Here is a 20,808-nt window from a genome sequence, read left to right as displayed (position 1 = left end):
TAAGTCCAGGACTTATTTATATTAATGCTCCTGGTAAATTGAATTGTTTTGTTAAATCACAATTAATTCAGACACATGAATATGTTCACAATATACTGATGTTTCTGAATCCCATTAGACTGTATAAGAGGAGATATTTTGTTTAATGAAATTGAAATGATTGATAATGAGCACAGTGGTAATAATGATCAGCATAAATAATGGCATTGCACCTGGTAAATCATTTCTACTTATCCATCTTTTTGGATACTTATCTCTGCTGTTGCTGTATAATCATGCATCAATACAGATGATGAGAAGACGCCTTTAAAAATCTTACTAGTCTGGAAAATTATTTTGATCAGTGCCCATCTTTTGAACACGTCTTAACAGAACAGAACCAATTAGAGATGAAACAAGTCTGTTTTCAGATAAAATTGACAGAAAATAATTGCAACTCTCTTGATTATGATCAATAGAGGCAATGTATTTACAAAATTATCAGTGGACAAGTTGATATTGATTAAGATCATCTTTAGCTGCAACCTTACTTTTGCCCACATCCTGCAGAATTTCTAAATTTATAGTTCAAATCTCCTTGTAATATATATTTTTTAACATTTTAATCAAAACAGTAGTAAGATAAATCAAGAACTGTCCTAAGTCAAGAGAAAATGAAAAAGAGGTTTGTTTAACAAATTAGGAAAAGTTTGTGATTCAGTGAGTTAACGAGTTTGACATTGAAATTATGCTTTCCTCATTGAAAACAATTACATCAACAGCACTAGCTTCAGCAGGAAGACATATTTATTCATATGATGTCAAAAGTCAGCTTTTGTATTGACTTTGATTGAAAGTATTTGAAATTTCAAATCTCCTTTACCCACAAGATTTCGATTCATTTCAGCAGAGATGGTTTTGACCACTTTTAACTTTGATATAACCATTTGACATCAGAGCAGTCTTCCCATCCCTGGATTTCCACACATATTTCAGTGAGATTTAGTCTTGATTTAGTGACTCAGTGGACATTGTAGTCTGCTGTCCAGCAGCCTCAGCCTGACCAAGTTTTCAGCTCCTCCCCTCATTGAAAAAAAGAGCAAAAGTCTCAAATGTCTTCACTTCCTTTTTCCACCCACAACATTCTCCTCCCGTTATCTTTCACACTACTACTCTGCCTGAAAAATTGAAACAAGGTGGGTGGCTGTTTTTGTATATATCCCTGCATTCTTTTAGATGACTTTCTGCAGCTGCTATCTGGAGTCGCTCTGCTTCACCACAACTGTTCTGTCTCTTCTTGTAGAGAGCATTAATCTGGATCGATTTATTCTTGTTCTCTTCTCCCACAGCAAAACACAGTCTATAGTTTACTGGCAATGGAGGGCACAGAGCCAACAACTAGAGAGAGAACAACAGATGGGACTCAGGAGCCAGACCATGCAGTGCTGATGTCCAGCAAGCCTCTGCATCGCTTTGTCCAGAGAGAGCCCAGAAGTCTTGGGGTAACACATCACACAACGCGGGGCCACTGATATGAGACAGTGGACAGTTATAGCAACTTGTGCTTTACTGTTTGCTTAGAACTAGTAAGTAAGTGTATAGAAATAGATGTATACAGAAAGAGCAGCTGCACAAACAGCCGTGCATACTTCCTCTTCTCCTTCCTAGATTGTCATTCTGATCTTTGGCTGTGCAGAGCTCCTGATGGGATTTCAGCTGGCCAGTGAAAATGTGTCAACCTCTTACGGAATCTACATCCCCTTCTGGCAGGGAGCCCTGGTACATAACATTTGGGTGGTTAGCAATGATATGCTGAAAATGGCGACATGGAGAAATATTGTACTTGATTGGTTGTATGTTCACTAATAAAAATTACAATGTAGAGCCCCAGTGTGGCACCTAAGATCCCCTGAAAACTTCACGTAAGAACTTGATAAAATCGTATTTCAGAAATAGTTTAAGATTTTGGGAAAAATGTTTTCTTTCCTTTTCTTGCTAAGAATTAGATGAGACGATTGATACCACTCCAATATCCTAATTGTAAATATTGTGCAATAACCAGCAGTCACCTAGCTTAGCTCAGAATAAAGACTGAAAACAGGAGGAAACATTAACCGGAGTCAGTATGAAGATAACAAAATCTGCTACAGCACCTATAAAGATCACTTACACATTACATCGCTCTGTTTAATCTCTGCTGGTTGCCTGGCAACCTCATAATGATGACAAAACTTAAATAAGTTATTGCGTGCCAAAAAATAGTCCAACACATAACTATCCTTACAACAACAATGTGTCACTGTATTACACTTAATTTTCCTTTGATTAAATAAACTAGATGAAAAGTCTTAATGAATGAGCCTTAGAGGTGCTGGTAGGTGGATTGTATTATCTCCCCGTTTCCAGTTGCTAAGCTAAACTAACCAGTGGCTGCAAGAAAGTTAACAGAGAATGTTTGTCAAGGGTAACAAAATCAAAACCAACACCTCTCAAATTCACTATTCACTAAAACAGGCTTTTGTTTAATCACAAAAAAAAAACAATGGGCAAAAATGACACATTGGGGTTTTATGAGGGGTTATACAGTGGAGTATTTTTTTGGTCAGGAGCAGTGATTTTTGGGGTTTTGTCATCAATTCAATTCAATTCAATTCAATTTTATTTGTATAGCACCAAATCATAATATACATTATCTCAAGGCACTTTACAGGGCAAGGTCAAGACCTTACTCTGTTACAGAGAAAAACCCAACAGTTCCCACAAAGAGCAAGCGCTTGGCGACAGGGGGGAGGAAAAACTCCCTTTTAACAGGAAGAAACCTCCAACAGAACCGGGCTCAGGGTGGGCGGCCGTCTGCCTCGACCGGGTTGGTTTAGGAGGAGAAAAAGGAGGTTACCAGACAACCAGCAGAGGTATGGATTAGATAAATAAGAGCATATTGATGAGTGCAGGTTGGCAGATTTTGTTATCTTTGAATAGGATAGCTGTTTCCAGTCGTTATGCTAAGCTGAGCTAACTGGCTGCTGGCTGCGGCCTTATTACCAAACAGTCAAAAGAGTGGTATCAATTCTCATCTAGTTCTTGGCTTCCACGAATAATTGCCAAACTATTCCTCTAAGTCATGTTCACTTGGGCTCAAGTAGTCGCTTATATTTTAACAAACTTATTACTTCATTTTGAAAATCAGCTTTAAAGTTTAAAGAGCGAGCCTTCAGGTAGACTTGATCAAATTACCTTAAACTGTCAACTCCAGTACATGGTGGGAAAGATGACATGGGAACAACACTTCATGCAGTCATTAAAATATACTTAGAGAGAATGACAGACAGAAAATATGTGATGATCTGTTAATGTTTTTTTTTGTTTGTTTGTTTTTTTAAGTTTCTTGTCTGTGGAAACCTGTCTATCTACACTGAGATACATCCATCCAAGAAGATGGTAGGCATGTCTGTAATTTTGTGCTTTATTTTTATTTTTATTTTATTAGGTCACCGGCAGTCTTTCCTTCTCATTGACTTGCTTAATCTTTTGAACTCATCTTTCTCAGGTGACTGTGTGTTTGGCCATGTATGTGATTTCCATCTTGGGAATCATAATCTCTAGTTGCCACAGGATATACTGCTTCTCCCATTATGTCTTCTTAGCCAGTTCGGCACGATACAAAACGGAGAAGGAATGGGCCTACAGCAGAGTGGTGAGTTACAACATATGTTTTTTGGACATAAAAGATGACCTGGGCATTTTCACAGTGTGTGAATAACTCCTTCTTTCACTTGCTATTGCTTTAGGAACAGCTTTTTGGTGTTGAAGGATTACTGTTCGCGTCTTCTCTGTGCGTGTCAGTGCTTCTCATGTTCTTATGCACCATTGCTCGTCTTGCACTGAAATCCACACGAACTCAGGTAATCATTTTTTTTTACTGTAACTTCATCTAAAACAGGCGTTGTAAATGTAAGTGAATGAACACAGATTCTTTTGAACAAGAGAAGACTACTACTAAGACTATTACTACGACTAAGACACCGAAGACTAAATCAAAACTAATAACTTAATGATACTGATACATAAAAATGATAAAATATCCCAAGACATCAGCAGCCAGAAGAAGCCAGATTTGTCATTTGTCACAATGATATCTGATAAATACCATCACTCACTAGCTTTGTGTCAGTCATCATTTTATTGCCTTCGTGTTTCCCTCATCTCTAACCAGCCTCCTCCTCAATATGTTCGGCAGGTTATTGTCCAGCACATCCCGGCACCACCGGAGAATGTCACAACATCAAACTAAGAACAGTCTTTTCAGTTACTTTTCTACAAGAGGTACCACTTGTTTTGCTGTTGTTCAGCTATCATGGGAGAGAAACATGTCACGATCCCATACAGTATATTACATGTGACTGTCACCTAGTGGCAATAGCCCTACTGCCAGCTTTTTTAGTTATTTACTGTATGCCTACACTAAGCTTCACTCTACAGTGTGTATAATTACAGTTGTCCTAAAAGGAAAAATGCATTGTTTGCTTTTGGCCAAAGTTGTTTGGGGGATGAAAGTGATTTCTGTCATCTCATTTGGGATGAATATTTTACATGCACTTATTAAGGGTACATAATAACCACTAATATCGCTAGCAAGGCTTATGTGTACTTAACATGTGGGTCATAGTCAACATTTAGTTTATATTACATTGTTCACAGTGCACGTTACACTTCAAATTAAAGCCTCAAGACTAACAGGTTGGGTAAAATTTGTTAGGTCAGACAGAAGACCATACTTCTACATTAACATTCAAATACATTAGAAGTACATTTTGCATCTGCTCCACAATCCCCAAATTGACCGGAAATCCAGCCATGACAGTTTTTTAATCTAAACATACCCAATCAGTTAGAATTTCAATGATACACATAAAACATTACATAAAACTCCAATTTGTGTTGTCAATAATTCTGATCATCTGCATTATTATTACAGTATATGTGCGTTCTTTGGGCAGAGCATTTACCGTGATTTAAACTGTGCTTGCAGCTTTTGATCATCAGTGTGATCCTGTGTTTACTGCACTTAGCTGAAGACATTTTACACTCTGACTTTGAATGAATGAGCAGGTGTGGCTCTGTCTTGGTTCCAGGACAGCACGTCCACCTGTGACTGCTACTTCAGCAATATTCAAAACATTTAGTATATTTGAACGTTAGTTTGGAGTTTCCTTGCAGATGAATTGGTAGGCTACTATAAATACATCTATCTGGTATATTCATAGCTTAGCTTTTGACCTGATGTGCATGCTTATATAATTCAGTATGTTCATCTACATGGCTCTAGTATGAAGAGTGTACCTGGGAACCTGGGAATGTGTGAAAAGCAGCTCTGTGCAGAGACCACTTTTCAAAGATCTAGCTTTAGCTTTCAGCTATATTTGGTGTAATCTATGTGATGTATTTTGTGTTTCTTAAATAAACAATTTTAAAAATAAAACAATGCTCAGATTGATGGTCATATAATTACTCACACATAAATCTCTATGCATAGACAGCACTCTTATGTGCTATAAGCACAAGTCAGGCCACGCAGTCAGTCTCAATAGTTTGCACCTGCAAGAACACTCGGACCACTTCTCAAATTAGCCATCAAATAATCAGATCACACACCCTCTCGTTTTTTATGGTGGGATATTCGTTTACTCCTGGTACCAAATTAAAGGCAATTTTTGTGTTACCAAACTGATCAGCATCAGAAATGTTGATTAAGTTCAGTTTTGGTTTCAGACTAGATTTGGAAGACAGGATCTAGTCCTTTGGTTCTCATTTCTATCTCTTGACTGTGTCTTTAAATGCTTTCAATATCTCCCCAAAACTGTTGTGGAAGCAAAGTGGCATCAACCTGATTCCATTCTTCAGATTCACCTGATTCAGCACCGATCAAATGCATTTCAAATAAATCCCAAAAACGGCAACAATCGTATTTGTAACTTAATTTATTTCCAGTCATTTCACTGAGTAGACAAACAGTAGTTCAACATCATAACAGAAGTCTTCCCCTAATGTTGGTGGTACAGGGAAGATGGAAAATCATACAAGAAATGCCGAGGTAATTCTTGTAGTTATATTTGGTCCAGGTGCATTTTTGCAGGGGGTTTTAATCGTCACAGTATTTAATAGACATAGCTGGCTGTGTACAGAGATTGCATGGAGGCCTCGTCAGCTGAGCCGGTGGGCTTGTACTCTCCTTTGGCAGCCAGGCCATTGATCTGAAGAGAGCAACGGAGGGGAAATGTTCGGGCAAAGTCAAAGTCTGAGTGTTAATAATCAGCCAAGTTACCTGCACCACATTAGTGCAAGACTGAGCAGAAAAAAACCTTTAGAATTAATCATTTACAGTGACTGAGTGTAAAGTTGAGTAATGTAAGATAAGCAGCATTTAATAGAGAGCTCTGTGTCAGCCACTACAAATTGATAAGTGTTATTTACTGGTGTCAATTCATTACCTTGGCCCTGTTGCAGAAAGCTTCCTGTGCAGCTGCCTTGTTGGCAGCTTTGCCCTGCCAGGCTGCAAGAGCAGAGGCCTGGAGTGCGCGGCCATAAGAGAAGGTCAGCTTCCAGGGGCGGTGGAGGGGCACCTGGTTGATGGCGTTCAGGTTGCGGGAGGCCTCCTCCTCACTCTGGCCTCCAGACAGGAAGCAGATGCCTGGAAAGCCACAGGAAAGAGCATGCGTCATGTACTTCATTTACTGAGAAACCTGGTTGTCTGCGCCTCTCTTAAACTGGTCTGTAGAGGGGAAAAGCCGGCCTTATGACACTCACCTGGCACAGCAGCGGGGACAGTGCGCCTCAGAGCAGTCACTGTAGCCATGGCAACCTGCTGAGGGGTGTACTTTGTGGTGCAGGAGTGTCCAGCTGTGACCATGTTGGGCTTCAGCAGAGTGCCCTCCAGGTAGACATGGTGATCAGACAGAGCCTTGTACACAGCAGCCAGAACCTGACGAGGCAGATTTATTACTACTCATGCTTTAAACCCTCAGCTAGTGGGAAAAACATGTTACGGCTGGTGGTCTTGTATTTGGCCAACTAAGCCCGAGATGATGAACCAACCTTTTCTGTGACATACTGGCAGCGCTGCAGGTCATGGTCTCCATCAGGCAGGATCTCTGGCTCCACAATGGGCACCAGGCCATTCTGATTGAGCACATAGCTGTCATTATAAATAGGCGCCTCACAAACATGTCATTTCTGTGGAGAATTAGAACTCCATACACATACACACCTGTTGGCAGATACTGGCATATCTTGCAAGGACATTGGCGTTCTCTGCAATAGCAAGAGCCGATGGGCAGCGATCTGAGATCTTCAGCACACACCTCCACTTGGCAAAGTCACAGCCGTCCTTCTTATACTGGGCACACCGCTCCGAGAGGCCATCAAGACCTAGAGGACATGCAGTTACCGAATGTTGGTACCCTGTGGTAGCAGGTTTACAGTTTGTACTTTCAGCTTGCACTTGCATCTTTAATCCATGTTACCTTGTGTGGTGGTCTCTCCATCTGTTCCGTTTAGACCAGCTGTGCCTTTGTCCACCTGAAGAGAGAAAATCAAAACACATCCATTAAACTCTAAAAAAAAGGTCCACATGTGCAAGACCCAAAAAAAATGTAACGACTGCAATTTAGCCTCAGTCTGCGTAGGCTCCTCACCTTGATGCCGACAACAATGCCCTTATCCTTGATGACTTGGGGGAAGAGCTTGCCACTGTCTGATTTCTGGTACAGCGTCTCGTGGAAGAAGATGACCCCACCCACACAGTTGGAGATGGAGGCGTCGGTGGAGAAGAGGAGGTCACGGAAGTAGCGGCGGTTCTCCTCGTTGTTCTCCACGTTGATTTTCTGCAGGCGCTTTCCCATGGTGCCTTAAAAGAAGCAGACATGGAGGTTATTTCAGAAGCCCAACACTGCTGTCACCTCTCAACACAGAAAAATGACTTGGACCTGAGGCTCACCTGTTGACTCATCTGCAGCCAGGATTCCCTTTCCCGGAGCCACGATCCTCTGAGCGATGTCAGAGAGCTCCTTCTTCTGCTCCGGAGAGAGGGATGGGAACTGATGAGTCATCCTAGAAGAGAGAAACAAGTCAGAAACTCTACACTGTAGTAAGTATGAGGAAGACTTGATCCTTTTTTCCCCCTGCATCAAACTAAGGGAACCTGACATCCTGCTTCTCTTGCATCACCACTGTAAATATTTGGCTTACACAGCTGAACTTTGGCTTTCACGCAGATAAGTTCTGACTCTTGATGTGCAACATAAGCTCATAGTTCACTTCAAGTCGTTGCCTGCATGAGGTCTTCCCTGAGGAAAGCATTAAACCGCGCAGTGTGCAGGCTACGAATTAGTATCATGGGCATAATTTACAAACATGCAATAGTGGACATCAGGTCGAGGGCGGGTGTTGGATTCATTTCAAGGATTCGCACAAAGCAAAACCATGTTGGCGTCGACAGACGAGACAGGCCGATCTTTACTATACAAGCCTTTCAAAGTAAAATCACCGCGGCTTTATGTTGCACAAACTTTGTCTGAGCATCCCAATTGATCCATGTAGCTCCAGCATACAGACTAAACGACCTGTTTGTCCGGTTCCACAAACTACATGCTCCTGAAAACTGGCATTTTAAATCCCTGTTTGCAACATTAGTTCCATTGCTGCACATTTAGAGACATGAGGAAACCCAGAGATGCAGCCTAATCTTGCAGAAACCGGGCTAAATGAAACCCCCCCCCCCAAAAAAAAAAAAAAAAAAAAAGCATGGAAATATGTGACATTTAAATGTGCAAGAGGTAAAAACTTAAGAGAACACGTCTTACTTGAGAGTTGTGATCAAACAGCGACGACAGCACAAGTGTCAGACAGCCTCTGCAGCCTCCCAGCAGTCAGTGAGTGAGAAGGCCGAGATCCGCCTACAAAGCTGCATTTATTGTGTGTCGGAGGCCGTGGAGGAGGTGCTCTGGATGTGGAGGGGCGTGTGTCGCCTCGGTAAAGCAATTGGCCCGGTCAGACTGACAGGGGCGGTGATTACAAGCTGTGGCATCAATGTGCTCTTTTGTGGACCTTAAGTTCATATCAGAACCTAGTGTTTTGAGGGGGGGGGGGGGGGGGGGGGGGGGGGGGGTGCAGGCATGCAGGGAACACAGTGTGTCTGAAACAAGTTAGAAAGTCGCACATCACACAGCTCTGGCGCACACAGCCCCCCCCCCCCCCCCCCGCAGACAGTTGCAGCACTTTGGGAAATGGTGAAATGTAATGCCAGAGGCGTGCTGCAATGTTGCAAGTCGGGTTTCTTTTGTCCTGGTGAAAGTTTGCGTTACAACAGCACAAGATTGTGTGTTTATCTGATCTGGGTGTATTCACCGATCCCTTCCTGATATTCTTCCCATGCATCTTACAAGCAGAGGTCCATTTTCAGTTGGATACTGTGGCCCTAACTCTTCTTCTCATTGGGATGCATTTTACTTCAGAGCAGATTTTTGTGATCTCCTTTTTCAAATAAAAACATGTATATTTTAACAGTGATGATTTGTTTTATATTATTTAGGTAGAGGTTATTCATTTAGTTTTTTCCCATCCCTGCACATGAACTCTGATTGTTATTTGTATGATTTTTTCCCTCTGCAAATAAACAAATTAGTGTAATTTTCAATAGGAGATGCATCTAGTTCTAACAAGGCTTGTCCACAGTCTAGGCCATTTATCAACTTTTTGGTTTATGTAATTGCCATTATAATTGATTGACTTCAGTCATCTTAATTTGAGATGTTCTACAGAGGTAGGGAGTAATATTCTCACATAGTTTCAGTACACTAGAATAGGACCATGCATTTATTGGACACAAATGATTTACCATTAACTCGAACTGGAGAAAAACCTGCTTTTTCATTGCTCCCTTGTTTATCTGCCTTATGCGTCACATTACTTGTCAAACACGTCACGCAGACACAGTTCTCACATCGATTGCTGAAAATGGACCAAAAAACATCGGTCCATTAGTGACCTCAGCAGAAACAGATATTTCAACCCATCGGCTGTGGTAATTCACAAACAATGATGAGCTGGTTCTTACACAACACGGACTCTGCACCCAGTGCAGGGTACTCTTTAATGCTGCTGATCAGAGTTCAGTCTCTGTTCATGGGTCCTTTTTTACATAAGGACTGAAAGAGAGAGAGAGAGAGAGAGAGAGTCTAGAGAGTGCAAATGTTGTCCAGACATGTTTGCTTACCCCCAAAGTATATGAGCTAAATTAAAACAATAGCACCATGTTAGTCTGGTTATTTTTGTCGCTTGGTAGTTGTTATAATATCCCCAAGCACTTCGCCTCCCATAGATCCATGGATTTAGAGGAGTTGCAATACAACGCTGCAGCACACAGTAGTATCTCTATTCCATGTTGCTTAGATCAGGATCTAAGCAACTTGTATCTATTGTCTTAGTGTAGTTTTGACAGAGGGAAATCATCCAGTTGCATTACAAATGGCAGTCTTAATTTAGCTGTATGTAGATCACCTACAGCACAAAGCAGGTAAGTGACCTCCAGAGTGTGTTTCACTGTGTATCAGCTGTGTTTGATTACTTACTATTAAAACACAATATTGAGTGATTCCTGTATTATTATGTAATCCCTTGATCCCACCTTGTACAGGTGGGATGTTAACATCTATTTATAACCCCTAGTAGTTTTAGTTTATATTCCCCTGAATTGGTGTATTTCGCCTCAAATATCATCAAATCTCCACAACCCATCTGAGTAACAACCCTGCGGCCACCGTAGTATTCCAGTTTTGGGGGGGGGGGGGGGGGGGGGGGCTTAACTTGAAGGTTGCAAAGGCCCCAACAACAAACTTCTGGCCATTGCTGTGAGTGAATGTCGCTCAGGGTTTGTTCACCTCCATGTCAGTAGGGGGCGCTCAGTCAGCTGAAGGTTGCCCGACTTAGCTCGTCGACGCTTCCGTTTCCGAGAGGCAAGGAGCCGCAACATCAACACCCACAGACAGATTCACTCAATAACTTCAAACCCTTAACCTTAAAAGCGGTAAGATTTCGGTCGATGTGGTTTTTGCTGACAACGATACAAAGTAAATGCATCGACGTGTCGGGTCAGAATCGGGTTCTCCTGAGCATCAAGAGCATTAGCGTTAGCAAAAGGCTAACGTTAGCCTGCCGTTACATTTGCTGATTTATTCAGCTTGTTCACGTTTTAAAACGTGACAGCGGGTCATTTTCGGGGTATTTCTTTCCGTTACCCATCCCTAGGGGTAATAAGGTTTCTGAATAAATAATAAGGTAGTTGTTTTGGCCTTTAATGTGTTGTATATCCAGCACACGGTAACTAGCTTTGTCGTTCAGACCGCCCGGGTCTGACGCTAGCTGTTAACAGTCACAATCGGCTTTTTAAATGTCTCTCCGCTTGTTTCAGGAGCCTGAGGATGTCGGGACAGAAGCGTCCTGCTGACCCCAGCGGTGGCCCCTCGTCCTCCGGTGCACCCTCAGAGAAGAGGAGGGAGAGGGAAGGAGAAGATGGGGGTCCCGGTGTCAGCGCCACTGCCGGGGGGAGCACCGCGGTGGAGACGGTCATCAAACTCGGAGGGGTGTCTAACTCGGTGAGCTACTCTTTACTATCCCCAACACTGTCAATATAACACTAACATCACCAGTGTAATGTCTTGTCTAATGTTTTGTCCTCACTTTTGAATCGACTCTTTTTTTAGGAAGAACAAGACATTAAAGCTCTCCAGGCTAAGAACAGGAAGTTGGGAGAAGCTCTTGATCAAAGACAGGTAAATGACTTCTCCAGTATTGGTTCTCAAATGACACTGGAAGCTAGACTTGGATTCCCTCTTGCTTTGAGAAATGTAAATGTCTTGGCTTGTTGTCTTGCAGGTGATTGAGGATGAGTTGCGTGAGAGAATTGAGAGACTAGAGACCCGCCAGGCCACTGATGATGCCAGTCTGTTGATCCTCAATAGATACTGGAACCAGGTAGACGCTCACTGGTGGAGTTAAGACTCAAAAGCTAAAACAACATTAATAGCCTTATCTTCTATAAAGATCAAAAAGGTGACGTGTTATGTCACTCTCTCCTCCAGTTTGATGAAAACGTCCAGCTGATCATCAGGCGTTGCGACCAAGCAAGCAGCGAACCTGAGAAATCTCCGGCGGGTGAAGGACGGAGCCTGAAGCCAGAAACACCAGAACCTGATGGTGACTCCAACCAGGAGAGGGCCAAGGACAGAGGTTAAGACAGAACTGACACAGAATCATGACTTTGAAAGTGAAAATATTCAGATAATTCATTAACAAACCAGAGGTGAAAGCCAAAATCCTCTTTGCTTGTGTTTTCACCCAGGCCACCAGGGAGAGACAGCTAACTCCTTCCTGGCCACGCTGGCGAGTAGCAGCAGCGAGGAGATGGAGGCCGAGCTTCAGGTGAGAGTGGAGTCTAGCCAGAAACTGGCCAACCGTGTGGTGGAGATCTGTGAGTGTCTGAAGCGCACCGTGGACCAGCTGAAGGCAGAACAGGACTCTGGAGCAGGTAAGACCAAAGATGGGAAGATTTGGGGAGGAAGACATGATCATAGTGTAGTGGTGGAGTAAAGCTAAGGATGAAATGTTTTTCTTTCCAGGGGACAGTTTGTGGCAGGTAGCTTCCAAACTGAACTCCCTCCTGACCAGTGAAAATGAGCGGTTGCAACAGCTGACTGAAGACCTCAAGCAGAAGTACTGTCACATGACAAGCGAGGTACAGATTATATGGGTTTCCTTATTCTCTGTTACAAAATGTTCCCCCTCATGTTGGGCATACCTTAACAATAAATAAAAATGCTCAATAAGTTATCAAGTACATCCAATTGGATACGTTTTACTTTAATTTGGGTTTTCTGTTGCTAGTAATAGTTTCTTTGTCCTCGTGTCTTTTCCAGTCCCGGTCTCTGGCTCGTGCAGTTAACAAAGCAGACCAGCGTGTGAACGAGCTGCAGGTTCTGATCGAGGAGCTCCAGTGGGACATGGAGAAGATCCGCCGCCGGGAAAACCGACTGAATGCCCACCTGAGTGAGATATTGGAGAGGGTGAGGATGATGAGGATTTGTGTTGGAGTTGATGTCAGTCAGTGATGTGTCAGTACAAAATGTATGTTGAAGTATGTTATAACATTCCTTGTGCACCCTAGGTAAACAGCAAAGGCTATAAGGTATGTGGGGAGGCCAGCAGCGTATGTGGAACCATTACTATTAACAAGAGAAAGGTAGGGGTTATTTTGTTTTATATCGTTTTTTTCCCCAATAAATTTGGTAATTATGACAAAGTGTGGTGTGAGAAATGGCAATAAATTATTGATTTTCTTTTCCTGCCCTGACAACAGTTTGAGGAAATGAACAGCGAGTTGGAGGAGAACCGGGAGCTGGCAGAAAACCGCCTCACTGAGCTGCAGAAGCTCCAGCAGGACCTGCAAAATGTTCACCAGGAGAACAACAGCATGAAGGTACAGTGAGTGGAGCAATATGACTGCAAAAGGAAGGACAGGAGTTAAAAATTATTCCTTGGAAAAAAAAACGCTGCATCTATGTATATCACCCAGAAATCTCTCTGGTAGGCCTTACACTTTGGGAAAAACAGATAATTATTTAGTATTTTCCTGTATTAAATGTTTTTTCTGTCGTTACCTCTATTTTTGGCTGTAACAGCGAGGCCAGCCCTATAATCTGGAATGTCACTGACTGACTGACTGACTGTCAGTCCATATGGTGTTTACAGCCTGAGCCGATACACTGAGCCTCGCCTCAATTACAGCAAATAAATGACTATCATTACATGTATCATTATTAATAAAGGAGGCAGAGGAATAACTCAACACCCGACACACCGAGCAAGGGACAGCAGAAGAGTGGGAGGGAGAAGAAATCCATGGTAACTGCGAAAGAAACTAGCAGGTCTAAATAGCATGTAAACAACAGAAACACCAGCGCAGAAATGAGACCATACGCTTACTGCAGCACAGCAATAAAAGCCCTGGTACAGGGTTCCTACGTTTATGAAATTCCTGGAGAAGTTATGAAATTAGAAAAACTTTTTTCCAGGTCTGGAAATGGTTTGGAATTCAATTAATGTTTTGGAAAATGCTTTGAATAGACACTGGTATTTATACACGCTAGCGTATTGGTTAAAATATGTTCATAAAATTTCCATAACATGTCTCACGTTACCAAATACTTTACTAAGTGCGCCGCTAGTTTGTGTGTGGTGCGACTGATTGTGTTTGGCGATTTTGTCGGACGCTTTTGACGTAGTCTTGTTTTCTTTTCTCTCTGTTCCTCTCAGGCAGAGCTAATGAGTCGAGCAGAGGGTGTGGTGAAAGAGACTTCAGAGTATCGCTGTCTGCAGTCGCAGTTTTCTGTACTCTACAACGAGTCTCTGATCCTCAAGGCTCAGTTAGATGAGACACGCTCTCGCCTCGGCACTACCAGGACGGCCCGCCTTCGTCAGCTGGAGCACATGGAGGTAAGCTGTGAGTGTTTGCATCTGTGCCAGTGTCCATCTGTGTAACCTTCATTCCCCTCTTACTCTAACTTTCCCCCCTGTGTGCAGAACGATGAGGTAGTTCTGCAGAGGAAGGTTCGTACAGAGGTGTTTCAGCTGGAGGACACACTGGCTCAGGTCAGGAAGGAGTATGAGATGTTGCGCATTGAATTTGAACAGACTCTCGCGGCCAACGAGCAAGCAGGTAACTAACAGGTTCTGGCTTATATAGTGACCAAGGTTCATTCGCTGGACTTAAAATATCTGCTGATAAAAAAGTACTCATGTGTATTCTCTCTTTCTCCCTCTCTCCTGCTCTCCTTTCATTCCTCTGACTGCCTCCTTGTCTCAGGTCCTATTAACAGGGAGATGCGCCACTTGATTAGCACACTGCAAACCCACAACCAGCAGATGAAGGGAGAGGTGGTGAAATACAAGATCAGGCTGAGAGAGACACAAGCTGAACTCAACCAGGTGCGTCAGAAGGAGAGGGAAAGAAACACACGCAGCCACCGCTCATCAGTACACAGATATTGTGTTATAATCTGATGGAAGTAGTGAAGCAGAAAACAGTAGCTCACGACCCTAATAGTCATCGCATATGCCTGTTGTCTCTGTAGGTCCGAGCCTCAAAGGGCAACGCCATCCTCCAATCGCAGTCAAGCACAGAGATGGATGTGAAGGATGAGACAACCTCTCCTTCGACCCCAGCCATCCCTGGAGAACCTGTAGTCAAGACAGAGCCTGACAACGGCTCCTCAACACCCAGCAGCACCGGTAACTAACACCTAGTTAACTGACCATAAAAGCTTATTTCCTATTTTATGAAGTTGTGAATAACATAAATGGTGTTTTGCTCATTTCACATTGTTCTTATGATCCATATCAAGACATATTTGGACAGTCCTGGTTGATATTTTCTTCTTCTCTTTGTCTTTTTGTAGGTGCCTCAGTGAAAACAGAGCCTGGAGTAGAACCAGAGGCGACGGTAAAAGAGGAAGAGAAAGAGGAGAAGAAAGAGAAGGAGGAAAAGAAAGAAAAGGATATTATAAAGAAAGAGGAGAAAGACAGAGAGCGGGAGAAAGACAAGGAAAAGGAGAGAGAGAGGCCGACCCGCAGCAGTGGGAGCAGCAGCAGTGTGATAAAGGAAGAGAAGGAAAAGCCAGGGAGCAGTAGCCAACCTGATGAGTCAGCCGGGGAACGATTGTCTATGGTGGGAGGGTCAAAAAGGAAGGAGATGGAGCAGCTGAAGATTGTTCGAACAGAGCTCAAGTAAGTCGCATGTGTGGAAGTTGGTTTTTATTTTAAACAATGCAAATTTTTATAAACTACCAGATTGATGATGGAAAACTTGTTGACCTGTTGGTTAATGGAACTGTCGTCCATGTGTGAGCAAGCATTTAAACTGCGCAGGGTAATTTAATTTTTTTGCACAGATGGCCACTACATAGATGTATATAAACTTCAACTGTACATTACAAAAAAATTATAAAAGCTGAAAAAAATTGTGACATATAGATACCCTCAAAATCTTATTTTTTCAGTTTGAGTCAAACCTAGCTCATCATAAGATGAAGACATTTTCTATCTATTTTTTGCCTCTTGATCTGAGTTTGAAGTGGATATTGTGAGACTTTAAACAAAATACATTGGCTCTGTCTATTTACAGATCATTTATATGTATTATATTAATGTTTTAAAGAAATCATAATGTACTGTACGCATCGCATTTTAAGAATAGTTAAAACGTGTTAATTTTTTATCCCTTGTTCCAATTTTCTCTTTCCAAAAGTTGCTGTTATGGTTGTATTGATGCAGTGTTTTTGTGGGTTAGCTTCAGGCTGTAATGTCCTATAAAAATACATACCATATGTCTGACCCACAACCAAAGTGACAGAATTCACCATTCTGTAAGTTACGAGGACTTAACTATTGTTTGCATTAAATGGCAGGTAAACAAAACATGTTGCCACTGTGAAATGGGGTTCAAAAACTAAATTGGCTTTATTCAGAGTTCTTGTTGATTTTGGAGCTTGGGTGTTGGTGTTAATGGTTTTGTATGTGCAGGAAAGCTCAGGAGTCCCAGAGGGAAATGAAGCTGCTGTTGGACATGTACCGCTCAGCTCCCAAGGAGCAGAGGGACAAAGTCCAGCTCATGGCTGCAGAGAAGAAGTCCAAATCGGAGGTGATGGACACTGCACAACATGGTCACCAACAAACACACATTTTGTTGATATAGCCAACAATTAGTTTTGGTACACATATTCATTATTATAGGGCATTTATAATATGATATAAGCTTATTTGTACTGGATTGTCCATTTGGATGTATTCTTTTTATCTGAGCAACACGTGGCCAGATAGAATAATCTACTGTAATTGATCGATTGTAGCATTCCTCTTTAAATGATAATGATAATTTGCTGATTCCAGGGGGAGGAGCTTCGGCAGAGGCTGAGGGAGCTGGAGGAGCGGGAGAGGAGGGAGGGCAAGAAAATGGCAGATGAAGAGGCCCTGAGGAAGATCCGCTCTGTGGAGGAGCAGATCGACATCCTTAATAAGAAGCTCTCTATAGCCAAACAGGTGTGTGAGGTGGTCATTTTGTTTGCAAGGCACAAACCCCTCATGCCTGGTTCTCCTTTCAGTCTCTAACCCTCTGTTGCCTCCGTGCTCCCTCTGCAGGAGGAGGATGCACTGCTGAGTGAGATGGACGTGACGGGCCAGGCCTTTGAGGACATGCAGGAACAGAACATCCGCCTAATGCAGCAGCTCAGGGAAAAAGACGACGCAAACTTCAAGCTGATGAGCGAGCGGATCAAGTCCAATCAGATCCACAAGCTGCTAAAAGAGGAGAAAGAAGAGCTGGCCGACCAGCTGCTCACTTTAAAAACTCAGGTCAGCCACTAAACAACTCCATCAGGTGCAGTCTGTGTGGGTAGGGGCTTGCACTCACTTGTTTTGTGACATACACACAGTCAAATTGCAGTGAAAAGCACCTGCAGTCATTTCTTACTTTATTTGAACGATGGACCTGCTCAATTTGTCTTTTCTTACAGTCCTGTTCAGCTTCTGGCTCTAATGTATGTGTGTTGTTTTTTTTTTTAAATCTTCATTTTACATAATTTTTTTTTGCAACTGTCTCCACGCACAGGTCGATGCCCAGCTACAGGTGGTGAGGAAGCTTGAGGAGAAGGAGCGCCTCCTGCAGGGCACCATCAGCACTGCAGAGAGGGAGTTGGCACTTCGAACACAAGCTTTGGACATGAACAAACGCAAGGTAACAAATGGTTCAGTTATGAATGAGCCACAGCTGCAGGGTAAATTCAATTCAATCCCAAAAAACGGTGAGCTGTTACTAAAAAACATGAGAGGCTGTACAGTGTGAGGATGAATAAAGACGTGTGTCGTCCCGCAGGCTCAGGAGTCTGCCCTGCTGTCGGAGGAGGTGCGAACTCAGCTGGAGCAAGTTCAGCAGAGGCTCAGCATGGTCAGAGAGGAGGTCATTGAGAACAGTATCTCAAGAGAGAAGGAGTCTTTCAACGCCCGACGAGCACAGGTGACATCACACACAAATTAATATGTGGGCACAAATAGGCTCAAGCTGTAAAGGTTATGTATTTATTTTAAAAGGTGAAATGTGGTTCAAACAGAGTTATATCCACTGAGAGGGTTTCTGAAGCCTGCAAACATATTGGAGATAAGAAAAGTTACATGTTTTTAGTCATTTATTGTCCATAGCTGGGATATACAGTAAACGTATCATGGAACACAGGAAAAACAAATCAGTTCTTTCGGTCGAAAGACTTTTGGCATGACCCTTTCTTAAAATACACTGCACATATTCTAACAACAAATTACATTTGTAGATTGAGACCCCTCAATGCACGTGAGCTCAATAGTTATTGCCAGTTTCAATTTTGTTGTCTTCTGCTGAAATGGTGAAAATGTTCCACATCACTAATAAATACCACTGCCGGGCTAACCCTTGTCGGTTTCATGCTGTGCTCAGATGTTACAGACTCCACTATTAACCTCTAGAGTATTTCATTCATGAAGTCAGTTGTCAAATCAAAGTAAAATGTAGAAAACGGGCTCCTTTTACTTACAGCTGTTAACTCTTAATGTGTTTCAGGAGGACATCTCCAAACTTAGGAGAAAGATCGAGAAGGCCAAGAAACCAGCTGAGAAAATCAGCAATGGAGACGAGATCCTAAACGAAGAAATTAATGAATACAAGGTAGGTTTTGGTGGTACAGAGAAATTTAAACACTTTTCATTGATCCTGCTCCAGGTCAGCTGTCTTTGTGCTAAGATAAACTAATCCATTCCTTCTTCTAACATTACCTTGACCTTAAAGGTGTGAGTGATATTCATCTTCTCATCTAACTCACTTTAAAACAAATAAGTGCCATTCCTGAAGTGTCAAACATTTTCTTTGATAACCAGCAGTTAGCTTGGAATGCTAGCATTGAACAAAGATCTGAGGGCCATTAAACAGTCTGAACTCACCCTCATTTGCTTGATTAGAACACGTGAGATTATATGAAGTTATACCTAACTAATGCCACAGGGACACACGGTGGACAGGAGTCTTGAGGGTCACTTTGTCTTGTAAGTGCGAGGTTTAACTAAAAGAACCAGAGTTATTCTTGTCACTCTGGTTCCTCTGAATGAGACCAACTGTCAGTGTGATCACACTCTTTTGACAGGAACACAGTAAAACACTTTCTGTGTCTGGAGAATTTCAGCCAACTGGTGAAGACTGAACATCACACATTAAATGACTAACTTTTGGAAATTGTAGTCACCTCCATTCAGATCTCTGTAGCTTCAGCTGCAGCATCATGTTCATGTTTTTCCAGATTTGTCCATAAACTTGTAAGCAATTTGATATAATCATGATGGGTCTGGACACTTTGGTGATAAATCCCCTGTATTACAAAATCTGTCTTGAGAATAAATCATGGGTCATATATCAGGGTCTATGATCCGGCTTCATATCATGTGATGTGTTCCTAACATGAGTGTTCTGGATGAGGACAATTGAGCTTGAAGTCCCATCTCTATAATCACATGGCCTCACTTCTGCCCTAGATATTTGTGTCCACTCATTACGAACCATTCAGCTGAGGACAAAACTGGCCTCTCGGTTAATTGTTGAAACCATTTCCTCCCTCCCTCTCTCTCCCTCTCTCCCCCCTCCAGGCACGTCTAACGTGTCCATGCTGCAACTCTCGAGTGAAGGATGCTGTACTGACCAAGTGCTTCCACGTCTTCTGTTTCGAATGCGTCAAGACGCGCTACGACACGCGCCAGAGGAAGTGCCCCAAGTGCAACGCTGCCTTCGGAGCGAACGACTTCCATCGCATTTACATTGGCTAAAGCTGCAGTTCCCCCGTGGTGGAATAAGGGTCAGCAAGATTAGCAGTAGAGCAGACACTGCTGGGAGCATCACTGTCCTCAAGTCTTTCCTGCTCTGACTATGTACATCCCATCCTTGTGTATCTACAGGATGCTGTCCTCTCCAGGAGCCTCGTGGGGCCACACTGATGCTCTGAACTAAACGCTTTAATTTTTTTTTTTTTTTTTCTTAAACAGTGACTGAATTCGGCTCCAGTTTCCATAACTTTATTGTACGTTTTCAGATACTGCTGCAGGAAGAATGTAGAGAAATGACATTCTATGAGTTTCCATCACAAGCTGAGGTTTGTTGTGTGTGTGTGTGTGTGTGTGTGTGTGTGTGTGTGTGTGTGTGTGTGTGTGTGTGTGTGTGTGTGTGTGTGTGTAAGGGGTGTGTGTGTAAGGGGTGTGTGTGTAAGGGGTGTGTGTGTAAGGGGTGTGTGTGTATGTGTGTAAGGGGTGTGTGTGCATGTGCATTTGAAAACAGGCAATTAAAGGAACTCATGGACAAAGGACATTGTTAGTACAGTGAGAAAACAGCATTCCTTTCAGTGTAGTAGATGTTTGAATTATGTCAGTGTATATGTATATACTGTATGTTATTATTGTTTCTTTTTTTTAATTTGAAATCTGCCTCTTTTTTTCTCCAAACTGTCCTGAAATCTGGAAAATCTTCTGACTTGATGCTGTGTAATTGCTGTTGCTAGTTATTAAACTGCAGTCAAAAGTCTCCAGCTCTGCCTCCACGTCACTATTCTTCAGTCTGAAATGTTTATCAGACCCTGTGAATAATCTCAACATTTGACCTGGCCCATTAAACCACAAGTCCCAGTGTGCAAATCTGTGTTTATCCCTGTGCACAGCGCG

General features: G+C 42.6%; 3 protein-coding genes across 6 annotated transcripts; 2 read left to right on the top strand and 1 right to left on the bottom strand.

Annotated features, from left to right (window-relative positions):
* The first annotated feature begins 1,046 nt into the window (after positions 1–1,046).
* LOC139605759 (membrane-spanning 4-domains subfamily A member 15-like) lies at positions 1,047–5,461 on the top strand. Its single transcript, XM_071457528.1, has 7 exons — positions 1,047–1,175; positions 1,329–1,481; positions 1,648–1,758; positions 3,361–3,417; positions 3,527–3,673; positions 3,768–3,881; positions 4,217–5,461. Exons 2-7 carry the CDS (start codon positions 1,356–1,358, stop codon positions 4,268–4,270), a joined length of 609 nt encoding a protein of 202 aa, XP_071313629.1. The 5' UTR covers positions 1,047–1,175; positions 1,329–1,355; the 3' UTR covers positions 4,271–5,461.
* Positions 5,462–5,939: 478 nt separating this feature from the next.
* On the bottom strand, positions 5,940–9,075 carry aldob (aldolase b, fructose-bisphosphate). Its single transcript, XM_071457527.1, has 9 exons — positions 8,838–9,075; positions 7,973–8,085; positions 7,671–7,882; positions 7,500–7,554; positions 7,244–7,404; positions 7,072–7,155; positions 6,784–6,958; positions 6,468–6,667; positions 5,940–6,230 (listed from the first exon to the last, which is right to left on the bottom strand). The coding sequence occupies exons 2-9, from the start codon at positions 8,082–8,084 to the stop codon at positions 6,135–6,137; spliced, it is 1,095 nt and encodes a 364-aa protein (XP_071313628.1). The 5' UTR covers position 8,085; positions 8,838–9,075; the 3' UTR covers positions 5,940–6,134.
* A 1,338-nt stretch (positions 9,076–10,413) lies between these two features.
* Positions 10,414–20,675, top strand: rnf20 (ring finger protein 20, E3 ubiquitin protein ligase). Of its 4 annotated transcripts, none has more exons than XR_011684465.1 (23): positions 10,901–11,059; positions 11,444–11,627; positions 11,736–11,804; positions 11,908–12,006; positions 12,114–12,261; positions 12,374–12,559; positions 12,651–12,766; positions 12,948–13,094; positions 13,196–13,270; positions 13,388–13,507; positions 14,344–14,523; positions 14,611–14,746; positions 14,894–15,015; positions 15,162–15,318; positions 15,486–15,813; positions 16,609–16,726; positions 16,975–17,124; positions 17,224–17,436; positions 17,693–17,818; positions 17,957–18,097; positions 18,674–18,778; positions 19,747–20,289; positions 20,399–20,675. XR_011684465.1 is itself a non-coding variant. In XM_071457519.1 (22 exons), the coding sequence occupies exons 2-22, from the start codon at positions 11,454–11,456 to the stop codon at positions 19,921–19,923; spliced, it is 3,087 nt and encodes a 1,028-aa protein (XP_071313620.1). In that variant the 5' UTR covers positions 10,414–10,549; positions 11,444–11,453; the 3' UTR covers positions 19,924–20,348. The 4 variants fall into 4 exon arrangements, 2 of the variants coding, with proteins under 2 accessions (XP_071313620.1, XP_071313619.1); XR_011684464.1 differs by having other exon boundaries at positions 19,747–20,315; positions 20,361–20,675; XM_071457519.1 differs by lacking the exons at positions 10,901–11,059; positions 20,399–20,675 and adding an exon at positions 10,414–10,549 and having other exon boundaries at positions 19,747–20,348.
* The last annotated feature ends 133 nt before the right edge of the window (positions 20,676–20,808 follow it).

Source organism: Trachinotus anak, unplaced genomic scaffold (assembly GCF_046630095.1).
Source record: "Trachinotus anak isolate AG129_WGS33_773 ecotype Australia unplaced genomic scaffold, CSIRO_AGI_Tana_v1 ptg000021l, whole genome shotgun sequence".
Classification (NCBI taxonomy): domain Eukaryota; kingdom Metazoa; phylum Chordata; class Actinopteri; order Carangiformes; family Carangidae; genus Trachinotus; species Trachinotus anak.
This window is presented reverse-complemented; position numbering and strand designations above follow the sequence as displayed.